The sequence below is a fragment of the Schistocerca gregaria genome, chromosome 3, assembly GCF_023897955.1.
Source record: "Schistocerca gregaria isolate iqSchGreg1 chromosome 3, iqSchGreg1.2, whole genome shotgun sequence".
In the NCBI taxonomy this organism is placed as follows: Eukaryota; Metazoa; Arthropoda; class Insecta; order Orthoptera; family Acrididae; genus Schistocerca; species Schistocerca gregaria.
Genome location: NC_064922.1, coordinates 440,879,562 through 440,902,817, shown reverse-complemented (window position 1 = coordinate 440,902,817; position 23,256 = coordinate 440,879,562). Strand labels below are relative to the sequence as shown.

The window sequence follows — 23,256 nt, the reverse complement described above, 5'->3', positions numbered from 1 at the left end:
TTGAGCGGCAACAAGATGAAATGGGTAATGGGCAAACTAACAGTCCTATCTTACAGAATAATTGAGTACGACATCGAATGATTGAATCGGCATGAAAGATGCATATCATCCGTTAGAAACCTACAAATACAATCTTTTCGACAAAAAAGAGTTGTGCAGGAGAGGAGCGCTGGAAGGAAGCCCCTGTTTGAATGTTCCCTGCATGTACTGGGTGGTTATAATTAAAGTGCAACTACTCACGGAGATCCAGTGTGTTCTGTGATTATCGTATACCAACGAAACTTGATAGATATGTTAATGCGCTAATCCGGAGCCGATTTAGGCTGGAAAAACATTAGTTCCATTTTTGGTCACCAAGTGCAAGTCTGGTGCTGTAGAGAATCTCTTAAAAACCACCGGTGACCATATCAAACAAACTGTGTAAGCGGTGATTAATAATAAAATCAACATTATGCCTTTCTCACTTGTTTGACTTTTTCTGTGCGCGTACCGTTCCTAAACCATTACATATTCTAAATATCTTTCTTGCATTCACTGCGCCAGATTTGCACCTGGTGTATCAAACTGGAACTAATTTCTTTCCAGCGCAAATCAGTTCTGCATTAACGCATTAGAATACCTACTAAGTTTCGCTGGCATACGACCATTACGACCCACACTAGACCTTTGTGAGTAGCTGCTATTTAATAAACAGCCGGTATTTGATACTCGACATGTATTATAGATTCAAATATTCAAGTGTTAAGAACGATGATGTAGTGTGGAATATACTTGAATGACATTTAAGATATTGCTACCAGACATTAAAACTTGCCAGTTTACTAAATTTAACTGCAGAATGGCATTTGTGCCCTGTCATTCCAGCTTTCGTCAGCTTAATGTTTTCACTGAATAAATAACGCATGGCAACATAGGGACGGTACTGGCGACGACACGCTATCTTGAGGTTGAAAAGAGAACCAAATGTTGTTACATCTCTCGCTGACCGTGCTGTTTTGCGTTCTGGAGTACCACGTCTGTTTTTCGCCACACCACTCTTCGTGTCGCGCCAGTGTTTCACGCGATAAAAATGAGCGGAGACAACAGTATGTAATGTGGCGCGTTATGGTGGCATTTAATGTCATTTCCCCAGGGTGCGGTTAAATGACAATTCAAAATAAATGGTTTAACTTTTTGCTCTATTGGTTAATCAATTTATAAACGAAACAGCAGCGCGTTACATGTTAACTGCACAGTTAATGTCATTATGCTGTTTAAATTAGAGGTTTCGCTGGAGCAGTAAATACGAACAATACATCAAGCTCAAGTTTTTACTGCGCCCTCGGCGTGCTATATTGCCCGACAACGGGCGACGCGTCGTCACACGGTAGATGGCCGATCCGTGTACTTGCGACTAGCCTCTCCCGAAAAAATTATTCAGCTATTTAACTCTAATGGTAATTACCGTAATGACTCCAATTTTCTGTAGCGTCGCACATTTACATGTAACACGAACTGACTGCGCGGAAAGAGTGTCCGCCAGCTAATAAGCTGCGCCCCGCGCCACATTCGGAAAGCGCCCAGTAATCATTACAAAAAAAAAACACAAATTTCAACCCGTTTGCCTTTCACAGAGTAAATATTGTATTGGCTGCACAAAGTACTGATAGCAATAATCACTGAAAACCATTAAAAAGATTCCGCGAAAGGAAGGTTCTAAAAAATGCGATACTGCTTCAAATTAGCGACCGAGTTCTGTTTTCTCAAATTATGGAATCCAGGCCGGGAGATATACCAAATACAGTGAAACACGTTTGGTGTGAAAATGTTTCAAACGGAAAATCCGCTAACGTGAAATACTACAGGATGTCCTACCATCATTTCAAAAAGCCACAGCCTGGAAACTATTAGACACAGAGAACCGTGGTTTGTTGTAAAATGTTTAGCATCTCTCAAAGTATTTTCCATTGTCACTTGTTGTAGAGTTGACTTGGAGTGCATTAAAAGGTGACAGATCAGGAGAAAGTACAACGTGTCACCTGTTATGCAGAATCAAAATCTGTGAGAACGGTACTGCGGAATTATCGACGTCGTTATGAGAGGGCACTACCGGCAAATACGAGAATAATGTGGAGGTTCAAAATTTTAAAAGAGATAAGCAGTGTCAAAGACCTTCCTCGAAGTGGACGCTCCTGTGTCTGAAGCACATGTTGACAGTAAAAGGCCAATTATCTGTGTCAGTCACGTTTTATTTATTTCCACGGCGAGTTCCGTTGGCGTAAACCCTCATCGCCGCGGGGGTAAATAAAAAGTGATTGACATAGACAGTTGTTTTAATTTACCTTTTATTGTCATAAACAGTCACAGTTTCCTAAACACAATCCAAAATGTACGACATAAAGCGATGTACAAGGTGCATTTACATGCAATCCCCAGATGACAATTGGCTGCGAATCACGCGAACTGCAGGAAGCAAGATCAGCCGTGCGTACAAACTGCAAATGGTCCAACATTGCCGATATGCATTCGCAAGTTCCATGCAGGCCTCCATAGACGCTGACAATTACTGCCTGAAGAAGTGTCTATTTTCATATGAAGCAACGTTCCACGTTTCTGAACGTGTTAATAGTCGCAACATTCGGGTTTGGGGTTCCGAAAACCCACACAACACAAGTGAACACATTCGTGATAGACCGAAGTTTAATGTTTGATGTGAACTAATGCACGATAGGGTGATAGGCTCTTTTTCTTCGCAGAGAAAACCAAAACGGGGATGATAGGCTCATTTTTCTCCGCAGAGAAAACCATAACGGGAAATGTCCTGCAACCACAGATGGCGTAGCTACAGCCGTCCGTCATCTTCCACCGTGATGGTCACCTCCACACTGGAGATTCTTTCCCAAGGGTTACCTGGTTACCTCAAGGATCGCGTGTACATACTGTGACATCAGTCGACGACACTGTTACCCTTCGTGTAGGACTCAGTGAAGTAACCACAACTGCTGATTTTGCAATTTTGATCTACAAGGACAATTCGTATATTGCCTTGATGTTCTATGAGCGACGAGCGGGACACACTGAAATTTCGGCATAATAATAAAAAACAACACAAAAATCTCTGAGAGCTGCTAAACGTTTTACAACTAGCCACGATGCTCTATATCTTATTGTTTCCCAGTTGTAATTTTTTAAAATAGTACTGGGGCTTCATTGACACCCCGCATTCGACAAAATACTGAGTTAATTTCACACATTTTTTCTTTAACACGGAAAAAAATTGTTTAACATGAAAGATTACGCTTTTCGGACGAACAAATACACTTCTACATCTACATCTACATTCATACTCCGCAAGCCAACCAACGGTGTGTGGCGGAGGGCACTTTACGTGCCACTGTCATTACCTCCCTTTTCTGTTCCAGTCGCGTATGGTTCGCGGGAAGAACGACTGTTTGAAAACCTCCGTGCGCGCTCGAATCTCTCTAATTTTACATTGGTGATCTCCAAGAGAGGTATAAGTAGGGGGAAGCAGTATATTCGATACCTCATCTAGAAACGCACCCTCTCGAAACCTGGCGAGCAAGCTACACTGCGATGCAGAGCGCCTCTCTTGCAGAGGCTGCCACTTGAGTTTGCTAAACATCTCCGTAACGCTATCACGGTTACCAAATAACCCTGTGACGAAACGGGCCGCTCTTCTTTGGATCTTCTCTATCTCCTCCGTCAACCCGATCTGGTACGGATCCCACACTGATGAGCAATACTCAAGTATAGGTCGAACACGAGTGTTTTGTAAGCCACCTCCTTTGTTGATGGACTACATTTTCTAAGGACTCTCCCAATGAACCTCAACCTGGTACCCGTCTTACCAGCAATTAATTTCATATGATCATTCCATTTCGAATCGTTCCGCACGCATACTCCCAGATATTTGACAGAAGTAACTGCTACCAGTGTTTGTTCCGCTATCATATAATCATACACTAAAGGATCCTTCTTTCTATGTATTCGCAATACTTCCTTTTAGCAGTCGCGAAACCATCAACATTCAGTGGCTTTTCTTTTTTTCTTCGTTAGGCTGACGTAAAATTTGTTCCCCAATGCTGCTACTTCACAGCTAGTCTTTCGGTACCACCACTGTCAAAAACAGTCAATTCTGGATTTTGTCTATGGGTGCGACGTAGTAGATGAATTGCGTGTCGACATCAGTGAACGCTGCGTCAAAATATTTTCGTGTTTTTAATTTGGTTTTAAATATATTTATTGTATTTTATATTTTTAACCGCAATACCAGAGAAATGGGGACGAAAGTAAACAGGTCTTTCGCCTAAAATGGAAATGGGAGTAGCTTAATGCTGTTGAAGAACGGAGGTCGAAAACCGAAACCTGTAAAATAGTTTGGTAACGACAACTCTCCACTGAGGACGTTAATTAAATATGAGAGATCAAATTACGCCAGTGTGTGGGGGCAATATGCTTGAAATTAAGCAAGTGTGTGAGGGCAGTATTCTCGAACCATACAAGAGACGTATGAGAAGGACTAAACACGAAGATGTAGAAACTGTGTTACTTGTTTTGTTCAAACAAAGTAGGTCTATGAGAGGCTCCGTATAATGGCCTTTATTGCTGGAAAGAGCTGATGAACTTGCAAAACTAATGGATACTCAATTTTCTGTTAAAATAGGTTGGCTGGATCGAGAAAGAGAACGTCACAGTGTTAAAATGTTTGCGATGAAGCTAAAAAAGTGTTACCGACTACGACTACAGATTAGTTGCAGTCATTTTGCCTGCGTACTGAATACATTCGGTATGACGCGAAAAATGCCAACATCAACAAAGACGGCTTATTTGACACTGCTTGTTTTACAATACCTTTGTCGTTTAACGGATATGTTTTCGGGGGGTCAAGTACTCTAAGGAAAAATTACGGTATTCGTGGGACGCAATTCGGGTGGATCAGATGTACATCCCCTATTGGCCACCGAGAAAAATTTAAAACCGCGATGTGTTAAAAATGTAAGAACATCACCAGTCGAATATCTGGCGAACAAAAAGCGTGGATGTCGACCGGTATGTTCACAGACGCTTTTCAGCTGGGGTAAATAGTAAGACTATTCTTCTCAAAAAACAGTAATACACTTTATATAGCTTTCAATTCATAGTATGCACCTGAATGCGCAAATTTTTGTAGAATCTAGAATTTTACGTAGCGGAAAACACAGTAATTTTTTTACTGTTATGTCGTTCAACATAAACTTCTTTTAACGCTAAGATATTTTCAGTTTCGTATTAAACTTTTTTCACGGTAGTTCTATACTTAGTATTACAGAGCTTCATTAAAATTAGGTACGAGAATACTCACGTCACTGATTTCTGTAACCAAAGTTTCAGTCTGTAGCTCTTACGAGATCGCACTTCTTACGATGAATGTAATGGTGAAATGAACGTTTTATGCGAAAAAAGAGGCAAGAGTAAGAGAAATGCAAGTGTTTCACGCACAACATTCCATAGTCCCTACGGAAAATTTCAAGGAGCTTCCGGAGTGAATGAAACTTCGTGTTAAGTATATTATCTAACTGGGTGACATTCATCGAATTACATTAAGACACTAAATACACATAATTGTTCATGTGTATGTGTATGTTGCTTACACGCTTCTTATACTACCACCGAGCAGGTGTAAGAAGTATGTAGAAATTAGAGCAGCGGCAAAGCACGCGATTTATCAAGACTGTGGTAGCATTGGGTACTCTAGATATTGACTCTAGTAGCACCGAGAATCTTAGATACTGTCAGTGTCGGAAACACAGCAAAGGTTTTGGGAGGTTTTACGTCATATCCCTGATAGGTTGAACACAGCTACTGGAACATTAATGACCGGGTAGTACGTAAATAACGCTCAATATTACATTCCATATTTTGCATAAAGTAAAGAAATTTTGTCTTTCCATTCTTATTACGTCACATTTAACAGTTTTTGCAGCTCCAAATAACGTTAACGCTGAAAACAAAATACAGTATGGATAACTGTGCATAGCAACACTGCTAGTACTGAGATGCATACTGCAGACTCGATAGGGCACGACTTATAATTGCCATTACGACCCATATAAAAACTTCGGATATAAACACTATGATAGCTTGTACATTTCTGAAAATGGTACAGGGGCCATTTGCAAATTAATGATTACTTTTCATAATGTATATGTTTCTCATATTATTTATTCTGTTACTTTTGCGAAAGACAGTACAGTTTACTGCTCGTAAACGGATTTTTGCATTTAAAATTGAATAGCATACGACTGAACTTCTCCATGACAAGTGCAGCCATATCAGCGGTGCCATTAAAGGCAGAGAAAATTAAAGTCATGCTTACAATTTTACAAGCAATCCAGACGTACAGTGTCGTTTATGTATAGATATTATCGTAGTATGCGCAGCGCAGCAATCAAGTGACGCAACTGATGCAATGCCGAAATTTTACTGTGATAGTATGAAACTATTGACATTTTCCTCAGTGTTAATCACGTCTTGGGGCAGAGGTCGCCTTTCTGTTAACTTCTGCCTTAAGCCGACGGTAACAAGCCTTCTTTTACCACTTAATCTACCAACAAAGTTGCCTCATATCGGTACCACTCTCGTTTTACTAATATCAATAATAATAATATTAACACTCAGACAGAACAGTGACTGTTGTACATGATCTTATATCGCCCAGTTTTCTCGCTCAACTCAATATAGATTTTGCTCTATGTGTGATGCTGTGAAATAAGTGATCTGTTTGTCGCCCTTTTCTTCACATTCCATGGCATGTTTCCCGCGCTTGCTAATCGCCATCAGCTTGCTTATCGAGCGTCAAAGAACGATAACCGATTTTTTATATTTTTTTACTTGACTTGAAACATGAATTGTGAACTGAAAAGCCTCAGTTTCGTGGTGGATGGGAGTTGGTAGTTGCGACCCCCACAAGACATTGTTTCAAATCCTCGTCTGGCTACCACCTATGTTGATTCCGGAAGTCAATCCCGTCGTATGCCTGAACGATTTCTTCCACAAAATTGTTTGCTGCATCATCTGTGTTAAAATGTGTCTGTAATCCGATTATAATAATCTCTCTTCAAGCAATGGTGCGCCAGTATCATTCACTTTGACATCTGAATTTAACGACGAAGTTCTTCAAAATTTCGTGGCAGTTTGGTGAAAAATTCTGTAAGTTCACATCAAATTTCATAGATAAGTAATTTTGGCATGTACGTTATTCGCTCAGAATGTCGATTAATCTTCAATATACAGGGGAAAGCAATCCCTCCAAGCAACTGCTATTTTTAAACTGATTTTAAAACATTACAGTTCCATTTTCAATGCAAGCCGTTTCATTTTAGATCTTGAAGCCTTTGAGGATTGTCGATGAACAGTGCTCTGATACGGGGTGTGCATACTACTTGCACAGTTCAAATAAAGTTTTTTTTAAATTGGAAACGGAGTTAAAATGTATCGAAACCGATCCTTAAAATAAAAGTACCTAGTTGGCGATGGAAGAACTTTTTTTCGTTATACAGAAAGCGCTGTCTAATTCGTGTGAACCTGTAATTCCTGAAGGATTTTTTTCATAGCAAACTAGAAACTAAACCGGAAAGTGATGAGAGAAATAATTACCCGAGTTCTGGTGCAAAGTTATTTATTTTTATCAATGAAAGCCATTGTTGAATATCGCGTATCCTGAATAGTATATTTTGCGCGTAGGTTGAACGTTGAAATTTCACACCACGTGCAATATAAGTTAACCGTTGCTCCACTAAGGTTTTTCAAATGTTCAACTGTGCGTCAATTTCTAAGGGACCTATTTGCTGAGGTCATCGTTGCCTAGACTTACACACTACTTAATCTAACTTAAACTAAGAACAACACACACACCCATGCCCGAGGGAGGACTCGAACCTCCGACGGGAGGGGCCGTGCAGTCCGTGACATGACGCCTCTAACCGCGCGGCCACTCCGCGCGGCTAAGATTTTTCGCTAGTGTTAATTTTTTGAGTTGACTTTTACTACTATAATTTTGATATTGATAGTATTTGAATAATAAAACTGAGTGAGTCTCTCTCCCCCCTCCCTCTCTCCCCCTCTCCCTCTCTCTCACTCTCTCTCTGCCGGCCATGGTGGCCGAGCGGTTCTAGGCGCTACATTCGGGAACCGCGCCACCGCTACGGTCGCAGGTTCGAATCCTGCCTCGAGCATGGATGTGTGTGATGTCCTTAGGTTAGTTAGGTTTAAGTAGTTCTAAGTTCTAGTGGACTGATGACCTAAGAAGTTAAGTCCCATAGTGCTCAGAGCCATTTGAATCTCTCTCTCTCTCTCTCTCTCTCTCTCTCTCTCTCTCTCTCTCTCACACACACACACACACACACAAAAGCGCGCGCGCAACTTCACGAGTTTCTGCAGCTATCGTAACCTTCTTTATGATTACATATCCAACTGCTTCAAAGTAATCAATTATTTTCTTAAGAGTATTTTCCAATATTAAAATGTAAATGAATAGTTTTCGAAGTTCTGATTCTTCGTTTTCGTTTAGATTAGATTGCAAAATAAAAACATGTAAAATATACGATCATATCAGGAATGAGAGCATTAATTCTATAAAAGTAAATATGAATAAGACAAAGATATGTGTTTCGTTACTTTGAACGAGCAGCAAGGTTACTAGAGCTCAGTTTTGTCCATTCATAACGATGAAGCAATAGTAGAGTACGAATTATAATTTTTAAACGACAGTGTGATAAATGCCAACAAAACAATGAAGCCATAAGTACTCGATTAGCATCAGCGAGAAGTGTTTCCTTAAAAGTTTAAATGTTAAACACCAATTTGTAATCAAGAGTTAATATGTACGAAGTACAGTACTACATGGAAGTGAAACTCGGGAAGCTTAAGGGCTTTGAAACCTGTGACGAAGAATAACTGTCTACTACTAATAATTTTGCCTACCACCTGAAGAGGAGGAATACAAGAAGACGATGGCATAAAATAGTGTGTAAGAAGTAGATCGGACAGGGCTTAGTTAAGACGCTAGGGAATAACTGCCATTGCACTAAAGAGAGCCGTAGAGGGAAAAACTGTAGAGGAAGACAGAGATAAGGATATATATAACAAATAGTTGAAGACTTTGGAAACGAGTGCTACTGTGAGACGAAAGTATTGGTAAAGAAGGAATAAATTTTGGTGCTTTGTGCCAAGTAAGCCAAAGCAACGATGTATAAGAAATGGAAAACACAGGATGGAATAATGACAATATTATGAAAAGGATAGAGCGCTATTCACCACATAGAGGAGATGAGTCGCAGACAGACACAACAAAAAACTGCTGAACACGTTAACATGGGGCCAAGAACGCCTTGTACTGAAGTAGGCAACACACACGAACACATAAACATACATTCATACATTCACAACTCGCGTGTGTGTGTGTGTGTGTGTGTGTGTGTGTGTGTGTGTGTGTTTGTACGTTGTCTAATTTAGAAGAAGGCCTTCTGGCCGAATGCTCACACGTTTAGCAGTCTTCTTGTTGTGCCTGTCTGCGACACTGTGTTGTGTGTAGCAATCTATCCTTTTTATAATACTGTATTTATAGTGTAAAAAAATTATTTTATATTTTTTGTTTTGGTTGTTACGGCATTACATTGATCGGCAACGAAAATATGAAAAAAATCGCGTAACTGTTGCAAGCAGTGCGATTTTGGACTGCATGTTGTTCCATGGTTTTGGTCAGATGTTTGAGCTTAGAGAAAACCCCTAGGAATTACACAACTGATTTGTGTCTTAATATTCACAGCCAAACAAAAGGTATAAAGGAATATCAAACCGACGAGCGTGATATTTAATTTTGCAAAAAAAAGGTTTAACTGCTTGGCAGTAATCAGGATAACTGAGAAAAACTTAATTAATGAGGTGACGGAAAATTGAAATATTGTACAAACACCTGTTACGTAAACGAAGTATCAAAAAATGTCAGATCAAAGCATTAAGTGAAACCTCTATGTTTTCTCTTTATCTATATACACTTAATAACAACAGATAATAGTTCCATATTTGAAAATATTTTATGCTATCTCAACAACATATAAAAATAAAAAATTAACAAATTGAAAAAAAAAAGAACCCGTCAGATGGTTCGAGATATGATTTGTCTAAAAATAAGAAATAAAACAAATTGAGAGTGCCTTTGAATGATGCTCGAAATCACGCGTTCCTACAACAAACGAGGTGCCGACTGACAAATTAATTTGATTAACTTCTCATGGTTGGGATTCACAGTCATATAATATTGCTTAAAAGACATAGTCGCCGTTGACTGTATGAAAGTCAACGGCGACAATGATATCTTTTAAGAAATGACAAATTAATGTTCAATATTAAACTTATAATCTTGTAATTTTAAAAAGGCAAATCATTTCGCAAAACATTTGACCAGTTTTTAAATTTTTTTTATGCATTATCCAGTGTTTTTCTGGCATGTATTTATTCCAACTTTCTTTTAGTCCATCTCCTCCCTCCATCTCTTTCTATCGGTGTCCACCTCTCTCTCTATGTATGTCAATTTCCTCCTCCCCCATCTCTCTCCACGTTATCACCCCTATCTCAATAGGTGGTTGCTGGTTCTTTATCCCACAGTATTTCTTTACAAATCGTAAGTAATGTGTGTACCAGATTTGGTTGAAATCGATCCAGGACGAGATACAGGACAACCTTTCTGCTTTGGCTTTGCCAATGAACAATGATGGAGTACATGTTGATAATAGTGAAAACGTACTGCTCGCATTCTCTGTGTTGTTGTGCATCTCCCCACAACACGTTCCCTCATTCTCAAATAGATCAGCTAAGATTTGAGGTGGAGCAGCAGTGTGCAGAGGAGGGAAGGGGGCAGAGGGCGAGTAAAGAGTAAATTTTCCCTTGGCTCGAACTATGGTAATTAAGCTACCGGGTTGCAGTACCATTTTTTGCACTTCGCAGCAGTCAATGATCCATTGCATTATTCTTCTTAGGCTGTAGTAGCAAAGGTGTTTGGCGTTCGTCTATTTTTATTACCTGCTTCGGCTCTTTTTCCTTCGTAGCCATTCCAGTGGGAGGAGAAACGGCGAGCTTCTTAAGCAGCGCCGCGAGTCTGTTTCGCTAAGTAAGCGCAGTGTCGGCCTCACGGTAGCGTGGCGCCCGCCGAGCCGCGAAGACGGCTCCACCCTCGGGCCCGACAATAATCTATCTGCCCTCCTCAGACGGAATCCAATTACAGGTGCTGCAGCAGCTTATAACGGCCGTAAAGAATGCCGGAGCAACAAGTGTTACAGAGTGGCTCGGAAGTGCCGACGCCACCCTAGCAGCCGGCAGCCTGCAGCCCGTCCTCCCCTGCGAGCCGCGTCAGCTGTTACGCAAATCACACACCACAGAAAGCTCACTGATTTTGTCGGTGGGACTTCTGTCAGTACGTGCCGAACTTACGGCGCGAGTAACTTACCGTAAAGCACTGGGTGCCCGTAATTAAGCTATATTATACAGAGAATCTTAGCAAATAGGTGACTTCCTCTATGATATTTGACAAATAGACCCCAGGACGTTATTCTGGGCGGCTGGACAACGCACCATCTACAGAAACTAAAGTAACTACAGGTACGTATAGAGTTGTGAAATTACCGAAGGCTACTGTAGACAAGTAAGAACAGACTACGGTAGTTTTCCTAGTAGCTTTTATGAGTTAAGCTCGTACCCGTATACCTGTATGTGTTGCATACCTACTGGCGTTAGCTCATAACCATCGCTCTCTTTAAGTATGCAATCAGTGTCTTGATAGATTCCCCTACAAATCGGAAGCAGTAAATCATCTAGAAAATGAGTGAGGATATATAATGGGCTGCATAATCTACGGAATATTGATGTTCTGCATCGATATCTTCCTGTGTGTTATTTAAAAGTAAACTGTTTAAAGCAAAATTGATCATTATCTATGTTTAACTTAGGTTTTATTCGAATATTATTAGTTTGCTACGTGAAACTGGGGGATGACGCAATAAAAGTAAAGAAAACAATAGAGTTTTATCGTATAGCGCTAGAAAACGCAATTTCCTCAACAAAAAGATAAAATAAAGAAACGCCAAACAAAATATATCAAACATCGATTCATTTCACACTTATCAATGATAACAGGAAAAACTTGCATTTGATGATGATGAAGAACGTTTTATTGAGTGCAAAACAACAACAATAGTTATTACGTATATTATTTATATGTTTGTGCATGTAAACTGTAATTGCATCAGAAGTAATTATTTTGGCTAAATAAAAGCGCAGAAGTTACGCTATCGACAAATTTTCATTTCTAATGCAATTTATATTCTATAAGAATATAATACACAAAATGATCTAACACTGAATGATGTGCAATACAAATTATGTTTAAAAAAAGAAAGAAAGAGAGCGGAAGAAGCCGTCGGCTCCCAGTTTCTTTTCCTGCCAGTGCTACCAATACCACTGGTAATCGTGCCTTTTTTACTACTTTTTCACCGTGTGTCGGTATTTTCACAGAAACAAAGCCACGTGAAGTATAAAAAAAATGCTCATAAATCGTTATTAGATTACTAGTCTGTACAGAGATACTGGGGACGATCACGTGTCCCTTACAACAAAATACCCAGAAAATATCCCTGAACAACCCCTGAAATTCTTTCTGTGGAGTTTGTTTTGTACAAATACCACTCGAATATTTTGAGTACCAAGGACATTATAAGCAGTCGCTATATAAAGGTGGTCAGAATCAGTCTGAAACAGTTTGCTAAAGTGTTACCGGGTGGGCTGTGTTTACTTTCATGTTAAAGAAAAACAATAATCATAATTAAGTTGCTATTATGCGAAATATAAGATTTTATAGTTTAATAGTTACATTTACATATGTATTGTTTGAACGTAATAAACATTCAGAAAGCAAAAAAGAATGCAATTTTCTAATGTGTTTCTTTTCCACTGTCCTAATCACTTGGTATTTGCAAACTTTTGTTGGGTAGTGTAGATGCTGTCCTCTCCAGTTCTGTTTAAGATATAGTTCGCAAAATTTGCTAGGACCCACATCAGTATTGTTTTCCGTTTTTGGGTAATACTCTGAGCCAGGCTAGAGAAATATGTCGGTGTTGTAATTGGTTTCTGAGCTCCTTGTGAGTATCGCTAATCTCTTCCTGACTGCCCGTTCGTCTGCGGGGCCTCTATAAAGAATGTAGTGCAGCTTACCTCGGTCTTGACGACGACGGGCGCGTCCGGGTCGCGCTTGATGGGGACGGGGGCGATGGGGGCGGCGGCGGGGGCGGGTGCGGGGGCGGCGGCCAGCATGGCGTCGCCGCTGTCCTCCTCGGGCCCGTGGCCGGCGCCGCCCTCAGCCATGTCGGCCTCGCATCCCGACTCGTCTGAAACACCCAACAAGCCTACGTCACACTCTGCCGTCCCTTACGTCAAATCAACGAAATAGTTCCTACGGTTTCTACTGAGAAGTAGAACTACGGTACATGGGAGTATGCTCTTAAGGAATCCCATGCTTTAAAATATGTAGGCTTTCCAGTTTAATAGATTCCCCGTTGGAGAATATTTGGCAGAAAGTAATAATAAATAGACGATAAATTAAACACGGGAAGGTGGTGACCTTTCACTAACTCTGTTTTAGTTATGTTCTACGGAAAAATTGACAATTTAGAAAACCTGAACGAAAATACAGGGTTTCAACAACAAGGTTGGAAAGAGGAGGCAAAGATATGAAAAATCACTTCACAGGAAGGATATTACATACAGAAGGTGATAAACAAAAATGAAAATATTCTCATTGGCCAAAATAGTAACAACAGAAGACCAATATTCAAATTAGTTCACAGTCTAACATGAAAATATATTTTAAACATTAAAACAAATAAATAAATAATAAATAAGTAAATACAAATTTACTGACACACACACACACAAATTAGTCCCTCATCATCCACCCTTCCTTCATACCCTCCCCAACACCCCACTACACTCTCCCTGGATCCGTCAATTAGTTCCTAGGATCCTTCAGTCAGCTCTATATTGTGATGCCCATGGCAGTGCAAACACGTGCTATTTTCTACAGTATAGGTTATGTGCAGAGAAATATTTACTAGAAGAAACCTATACCACGTACATTTTGCACATATAGAAAACAAACTGGTGGATGAACAGGTCATAAAAATGAATTTAAGTAAAAAACACAAACATGTAATTGTAAACAGAAATAGCTAGATATAAACAAACTGCAAAGAATAATTACAAATCTCACATCAAAATACGCGTAATTAACTAACTTTAAATGCGGTGTATAACCGCTGAAGATGCCTAACATGAATAGTAGAAGTAAGTCTGGCATAAAGAAAAAATTTCAGTTGTAAAAGACGGAAATTTTCTTATCTTTGTGAGAGAATATAATTGGAGTTACTATTAGAAACTAAGGGAAAATGCGTGCAAATATTAACACGTAATATTGGAATAAACTGTCTTGCATTTGCTGATGGCTTTGCTACAATTTCTGAAAATGTGACATCTGTTGTAACACAAATTCATCATTTAGTAGAAACAGACGGAAGAGCAGCTTAAGAATTTCTGCGGGGAAAAAATTTAACAGTCATTAAAACAAAATAGATATTAGACAAACACATAAGGAAAAAAAAGTTTAAATATCTCGGGGTGATAATCCAAAGAAATGTTTTGGAAAAAGCTGCTATAGAAGAAAGTAACCATAAACTAGAAACGGAATTTAGTGTAACTAAAGGTTTTTGCAGTTATAAACGCCTATCTAAATTGCAAAAAAATAATGCATTATAATACAGTACTCAAGCCAGAATCTCCAGGCAAGCGAATGTCAAGGATTAAATTACAGTTTAGATAAACTATAAATACGAGAAAGGTGGATTATTAGAAAAATATTACGCTGAAAAAATTATAGAAGGCTGGTACTACGAAGTACCCCTGAAATTTATCGAATAACGGAAGACGTATCAGAAGTACTGAGAAATAGAAGGCTAATATCATTGGAACAGTTGTATCGAGTTGAAGACTGTAGATTAACCAAAAGTATCTTCAAATATTTATGGAATAAAAAGTCAACAGGAAGTTGAATGCACGAAGTAAAAAAGCGTTTAGAGAAAGAAATTATAGAAAAGCTGAAGGAACAACCGACACAGAAGTTTTTAGGGAAAAGATGTTGAATGTGGAAGGGTTTAAAGGTAGAAGAATGAAAAGCTCTCGTTGATATGGTATGAAGACAGGAAGAAAAAAAAACGTAGCGAACAGATGAAAGAATACTGGTAGAAACGAAGAACGAATAACGTATTGAAATTGGCACTTGGTCTTTAGTCCGAAGGAAAAATTTACAAGACGCACCATCACTCCCTGAGGGACACTCCATGCTTGCAAAATTTTTGTAATTTTTTTAAACAGTTTTCGATAGGTGAGCGCACTGCATAAAAAACTGGTAACGAAATGTCGCTGGTGCGAATCTCACTAGTAGTAACATTAATTTTACCTTTATTTGAGTTCCGTATGACAGACTGACGAACCATATCTTTAGTAAAATTAACTAACTAAGAGGATAAGCAGCATTGGTTTGCACAAACGCTAAATGGCCTAAGGTAAGCTCAAAAAATGGTTCAAATGGCTCTTAGCACTATGTGACTTAACATCTGAGGTCATCAGTCTCCTAGAACTTAGAACAACTTAAACCTAACTAACCTAAGGACATCACACACATCCATGCCCGAAGCAGGATTCGAACCTGCGACCGTAGCAGTCGCGCGGTTCCGGACTAAAGCGCCTAGAACCGCTCGGTCACCACGACCGGCCCTAAAGTAAGCAAACGTCATATAATAAACATACATAACAGGAATTTATTAAGGAAGAAAATTCAGAAAGCGATCTTCAGGGACGAACAAGAATGATAAACAAAACAGCCTCATAACATTGAACACTTCCGCAAGGAAAGAACATTATAAGTGAAACGATTGTTTGCGGGGGCGGGGGGGGGGGGGGGGGGGGGGATGAAGAAAGCCCTCAGCAACAATTGAAATACTGATTTAATGTAGATAAACAGATAAAAATAAAAGTACATGAATGAATTTCACATTTACCAACAAACACAAAAGCTACATAACAAATATAGAATCATAATTTTGCAATAATAATAACATCTTTTTTATTTTTAATTGCGAAGTGCATGAAAATGTCAATCTTCACAATATGATTAAAATTTTCCTCAAAAATGCGGAATATCCTATAGTAAATGCAATACCTTTTTATTTACAGAGGCTAATCAGTATTACTGATTTACATACCTTTTGTTATTGTAAGAAGTGAGCATTTCGAACATAATAACCGTAAAATTTTTTCCTCTTTTATTCTTGTTTATAGGAGGAGACTTTAAAGTACACACTATAATGGCAGGCCAACTAACTTTTACTGAGTTCTGCGAAGCACTTCAAAGTCACATTGATACACGACGCTATGTTTCAACATTGTTACCAGGTCAGTACCAACAACGGTCGAAATGTTCTACCAATCGTTCAGTTCCTCGAGGGCAGCAGTCACAGAGCCATTCTATATCTGCTGTGTGAGCATCCTCATCGTTCCAAATTCTCCTCTCCCCCTCCTCCCCCCCCCCCCCCCAACACCCCCAAAAGAAAAGGTTTCTTTCAATTACCGAGAACATGGACATCGCATGGTACAATATCTGGACTGTAGGACGATTACTTCCAAACTTCACATAAAAAACGCGAAGCTATGCTTGTGTTGTGTGCACTGTGTAGGGCGTTGCATTGTCGTGCAGAACAATGCCTTGGCTTGACTTACCCCGCCTCCTACACGTTTTGTACTCAAGCAATGTACCGTCCCCCGTACTTGAAGTTGGCAGTACCTTTCCAGTTGCCACACTATTTCACTCGTATCCTGTGCTCTGTGATTCACCTGTTACCCGTAACGTAGCAGAACTTTCTCTTCAACAAACGCGGAATATGTACCCCTCTCTTCTGAGGATGCGCTACACTTGTTGCGCAATAGTCTTCAGCTTGGGGCGACATGCGCAACTTATTCTGATGCTGCTACGAACAAATGTTTCGTACTTACCAGCGCTCGGAAGTCTTCTAATATTCAAAGGCAACTCCGTGAGGATTCATCGGACAGTGAGCTTCAAACCGTGAAAGTATGGAGGAAATCGAATGAGCCAGTTCTTAAGGTCCTCTTTTGTTGTATTTCTGCTAACGGAATATAATATTCAGAGCAAAATAAACAATAGTTTCTTGTAACACGGAACTGAATCGTGATCCAGTTGTAGAGAAGGCGATAGGCAGGATTTGTCTCAGAGAATTGCGATAGGTGGAGTGTCAATGAGATGTAATTGACTTATTCACTGGAGCGCAGCTCCAACGCCTGATACCGCTCCCAGTATAGACCGAGAACAAGTGGTGATTTCGCGAGAGCGCCTGTACGCTTTTCCGCGATCCGTAACTTCCTGGTGTTTGACAACTGATGCTCTCTTATCAGGAGAGCTATTTCAGTCGAAGCCTAGAAGCCGAAATAAATAATATTATTCAAGAGTTCCTGCTGTTCTCACGTACGAACAATATGCTTGCGGTAACGTAGCATTCTTTATCTGTATCATACATAACAGCAAGTGCATGAGGGTTCGGGACTTTTTCTATGAACTGGGCTCACCTGTGCTCAGACACAAACCATGTAACAGCGTTTAACATTGGCGAACGCTGCATTTCCAAAGAAGGGATACAACAAATGATTCTACCGAATGCGCTTTAGATACGGCAAGTCAACATCTGTCAATACGACAGTCGTGTCGCTACTGGAACCAGGGATGTCTTATTACCTAGAGCTTAGGAAAAGAATGAAGTACAGTCTATACTCTCACAAGCCATAAATATCAAACGTATTTCCCTGTGGTTTCTCGGACATGCTCTCAATAGGAACACTAATTTCATAAATTCTGTGGATTGAGTCTAGAGAATTTCCACTTTTCTGGAGCAGCTGGTATCAGTAACTGTGCCGAAAAAAGACGAAATTTGCTGAGAAATTATTACGCCAGAGTAAATGAGTGACATTAAAAAAGGTTTCTCTTCAACGAAATCGTCTCGGGATGAATATTTATTCACAATGGTACAAAAAATAAGATGCGAGGAATGCTTCTTGACAAAGGTACAATACTATTTTTATAATTATACAACTTCCCAACATATCACTATATTATGAAGATGGCACTCCCTCCGCAACTTCTACACCTACAATTACATCTATAATACAAATGTATTGCTTGTGGACTTTGAACTGCCACTGTCCTCGTTTCTGGATTTCTGATGTTCTGGCCTGGGCAATGAACTAGATCGCATAGAAGCCGCCGCCATTCTGATTTGGTTATAGTCATTACTGGCCCAACTAGGTACGCATTTGGGTCTATGCTGATGGAGCTCGTTGCTACTGTGGGTGTGCTGCATGAATAGGGCATGGCCCACGCGTGAGCAGTTGTCTATTCGCAGAATTTAACCTGGTGCTTCCGGTACTAAACTTATCCGATATTCTGAACCACTGGGATGCCCAGGAAGTGTTACCTGTCTTCAGTCTTTAATTTAACCAAGCACTTATCACGACTGAGTGTGTATGTGGCGGTTGTATAGTATACGGTCTCTTGGGGGTTTGAAAGTGGAGTCTCAGGCGCTAGTTATTTTACGTAGTTTTAAGTTGTCTTCCTTCTCTGTGCCAAATTAAACTTTAAATTCTGAGCTAGGAAGGTGTTGTTGAAAGCCATGTTCTCCTGCACGTGGTAATCACTTTTTGAAGTATTATTTGATTGTTCACTAGCATGCTGACTTTCCTTAAAATATGAAATACATTGATTATGTGGGTAGAAGGAATTTTATTATCACGCGTGTGAAGGCTTCGTGGGACTACAGATTATAATCTTATGTTTTGGCCAAGTCTTGGGCAAATCCTAATGTGAATTAATTTTCAAGTTATCTTAGTAACCGCTGTATATAACATTCTGTGAATTGTTACGAACGATCCTACGTATTAGTTGACGGTGATGGGTAAAGGAACGTTCTTTCAAAGGAGTGAAACAAGCATTCATTGTAAACGATGTAAAGCTTAATTGTTGTGCTACACAATTCTTTAAATTTTGATTATTTTGCCATCGGAATATTTTTAATGAATAAATGTTGAGCTACCATTCTGCACTTTATTAACCCAGTTGTCGCTCCCACGAGCGAACTATGATACACAGTGCTTTTTTTTCGCGGCCTTGTGTTTATTCATCTCTATTGAATCGTAAATACCTTGCCCGCTTAATGCTTTTCGTATTCATATTTTATTTGTTGTATCATAACGAACTCGCTTGCAATTTCACATTGTTGTTTGCCGAAAGCATCGATACAATCCTTATTTTCTTCTCGTGGTGACATTTTGCCAGAACAGGGATATCCTTTAAGGACGTGGTAAGGAAAGACATGTCAGTAGAACAGTTGGAAATAGGACTTCTTCAGTTTCCGATTTTGGATGTTGCTCCCACTTCCACAAGGGACGAAGTCATATATTTATTCATTTAGAATGCACACCAGATGCTCCGTTTGTGCTGAATTTTTATGCATTTTGGAATATGCGTCTTTTCTGCGCTGTGCCAAGTTATTGTCTTTTGCTATGTCTCTTAAGCGGAAACTGGTAGTTACTCCAGACAGTGTCACGAACTAATGCTCAAACAATGTGATGTTGAAGTACAGTTGCATAGTAATAGGTTCGTGAAAGTGTCATTTATCTGGTGCTACAGGGGTTGATCAAGATGGAGCCCTGAACGATCAGATTCTGCGTTTGTCATTTCTAGGAGTAATTATACACGGTGATTCAAAGAAACGGGAACTTTTGGAAGTTGTGTTTGTAGCCGTGGGCGATTGGTACCACTCAATCACATACGCCAGCCTGTCAACGACACCTTGTCATTTAGTTAGCGTGGACGCTAGGGGTGGTGCGCAACGTGCATTTGCGATCAAAGCGTTTTGCAATAACAGTGAGAGTTTGGAGGGGATACGTAGAGAATTTTGCCGTTGTTTTAATTTGGGAAGCCACGATCGGGTTCCTTCAGCATATGCAATTAAAACATGGATACGCAATTTCGAGGAAACTGGTTCGGAAATGAAAACGAAACCTTCGGGACGTATGCGGCCCCTTCGTACACCAGACAATATCCAAGCTGTTCCTAATACTGTCATAAGAAACCCACGTTGGCCAATCCGTCGCCACTCAACATCTTTACAGTTGCGTAGTTCAAGTGTTCGAAGAATATTAGTAGCCTACAGGATTTGCAATGCCATCCATACAAGTTGCAGCTCGTCCAGAAACTGAAATCCAACAATCGTGTTATGCGAGGACAATTTGGTGAACTAATTCTTCAAAAGATATACGAGAACGAGTACTTTACTAGCAAACTGTGGATGTCTGACGAAGCCCATTTGTTAACAGGCAAAATTTTAGATATTTTGGGCATAAAACAATCCTACGGAGCTACACCAGCGTCCATTGTACAGCAACTATGTTACCGTGTGGTATACTATGTTATCATAAGATGTGACAGGCTCTTATTTGTTTGAGGACGAGAATGGCCATACGTTTACAGTCACATCGAAGCGTTGCGTCGCCATGCTTGAAACCTCTGTTGTGCAACAATTACCGAGATTTACACACACTGTTGACGCAGCCTGGTTTCCACAAGATGAATCAGCTATGAATATTGATGACTGCTTATGCTGATTGTTTGATGAACATGTAATTTCGAGAAATGGAGACATTCAATGGCCTCACGGATCCTCTGATCTCTCAACTTATCATTTCTTTTTGTAGGTTCACCTTAAAAGCAAAGTGTTCCTTAGTAGACGTGTGACAGCGAAAGAACTGAAAGCCAAGATACGAGAAGCAAATACCGAAATTCCAATTGAGACGTTACATGAGACCATTAACAGTTTAACGAAGGGGCTGCAGAAATGTCTGCATAGAAAAGCAGCTTATCTGCAAGACGTCATCTTCAAAAATATAAATTAAGCTGTATGTATTCTAAATAGGCATTATGTTTACTGTTCATGGCATAAAATTTTTTTAAAGATGATTTGTTTCATGAAAATATTTAATTTTCAAAAGTTCACGTTTCTTTGAATCATCCTGCATCTAGCACGTAAGAGGAAAATTTAGTTTCAATTTGCTGGTTAGCGTTTAGGCAACGGCTGAGTGCGTGTCTTCGTAGTTCTTGATACAGCGTTGTTACCGAAAGTGTAAATCAGGGGTGTCCAACCCGCAGCCAGCGGGTCGCATGCGGCCGAAAGAAAGTAAGTATGTGCACCAAGAAGTGATCCTGTATCACACGATCGGTAAGAAGAATCCATATTATTCCGTTTACGCAAGTTATGAAAACGCGAATATTTTCAATTTGAAACTCCGCCACACGACAATATGTGTCAACCAAAAGTATACACTTCCAACTTCCTTTTTTTCCAGCGGTCATATTTAGTGTAGAGTGTGTTATGTGCGACCCAAAAATACTCTTCTTCTTCCAGTGCGGCCCAGGTAAATTAAAAGGTTGCACACCCTGGTGTAAATCTTTATCTGAATATACCGTACCGTACATCCTTTTAATCTAAATGGTAAGATTATCTTTTATGGTCTTCGTTCAGTCGAACGTCCAGTATAGTCTGATGCTAAAATTATACTCCACCTAATATAAGAAACTACTTCAAAAAATACCAGTGGCTATTGTACAGCGCGTTTCTTCTGTTCCTGAGTAGCATAAAGCCGCTAGTTCAGGTTCAGAAGAAAATCAGGAGCTGATTTGTGGCGTTAACCAGGCAGGGAGGTATTATTACGCATACTGCGCTGTCTCCTGTTATTGGATAGCAACAGGTGTCGATGAAATTGATATATTTTACCTCTAGGCTGCATTGGGGGGGCAGGCCACGTGTCGTGTTTACGCTGCGTAATCGGACTACGGAACTATGCGAAAGATGGTTGTCAAATCGTCACACTGCAGAGGACGTTGAATAATTTAACATACTGTGGATATAGCTTACTGCTGTCGCCTCGAAAAGTATCATCTGCAAACTGTGGATGTGAGAAAATACAAGTCATTTCTAAACGGGAATCCCGCTCTATTGGACCAGAAGCGACAGATTTATCTTCAGGTGGCACCACCCGTTTTGATTCCCTCTTTTACTGTTTCGCTGAGTACAGGGTACTGGCCGTTGCTCGATGCGATTACAATTTCTTTGAGTGGTGTGAACACAGCAGGTATCGCCGATATCTCACGGTTAGGAAAACATTGCGAATGGCCTAAAGAATCTCTCGGTTCTAAACGGGTAAGGTGTTTGTTTTGAATAAACAGGATGACTAAAAAGTGACCGGTTACTATTTTACGTCACTTAAGAAATCACTTGCACTGTTATAAGTAATCTGGAGGGAACATCTTAGCTTCCAAACACTGCACTTCATACATACAACAGCTCAGTGTTGTGAATGGTACGTTTCAGTTCATCAGTATCCAGGGAAGAATAATTTTACAGCCTTTCTTAATCCTCAGATTAGGCTTTCTTAACGAGTGTTACTGCCTCGTCGTGTAAAACTCCAGAGAAAAAAAAAATTAAGGAACGATTTAACGTTCTGTCGACGTCGAGGTCACCAAACCTAAAACGACCAAGTAGATGAGAAATCAGCTATTTGCTACTACAGGTCTCAGTCGATAATTCGTCCGTCGTGATATGGGGAAATCCGCGTCGGAATGGGAAGCCGGCAATTTGAACCTTCATTCCTACTGAGAAAATTCCAGTATTCCAATTTCTTCGCCAGCTCGCTTGGTGTTTGAACATGACTTTCATACGTAAATGGAATTAGTTGAAAAGCTACATAACAAGTTCTTGGTTTACTTGCTTGTACAGCGTTGATCTAGTGGCATAGAGAGAAAAACTAGAAAACTTGGTCACGCATCGACCTACGGGGACTCTGTGATCAGTAAGCAAGTAAGCAGTTGAAATTAGGTTATTAAAACATTTTCCATAGAGACACTGGCTACGCACTATGCAATGCATGGAACCGTGAACTGAATGAAGAAAGAATACAGAGGAAGACTACTCGAAGTTTACCGCCTGATGCGAAGGATGGTGCTGCAAGCTTCAGCGAGTAGAGAGCGCAAAGAAAACCTGTGGGTGTAGAAGGCGC

General features: G+C 40.0%; 1 protein-coding gene across 4 annotated transcripts in view; it reads right to left on the bottom strand.

Annotated features, from left to right (window-relative positions):
- Positions 1-23,256, bottom strand: part of LOC126354364 (POU domain, class 6, transcription factor 2) — a 571,887-nt gene that overhangs the window by 403,334 nt on the left and 145,297 nt on the right. For all 4 annotated transcript variants that reach the window (XM_050003945.1, XM_050003947.1, XM_050003948.1 and 1 more), the window contains exon 2: positions 13,243-13,415. In XM_050003945.1, the coding sequence (XP_049859902.1) occupies positions 13,243-13,392 (150 nt within the window). In that variant the 5' untranslated portion in view covers positions 13,393-13,415. The remainder of the gene's footprint in view (positions 1-13,242; positions 13,416-23,256) is intronic.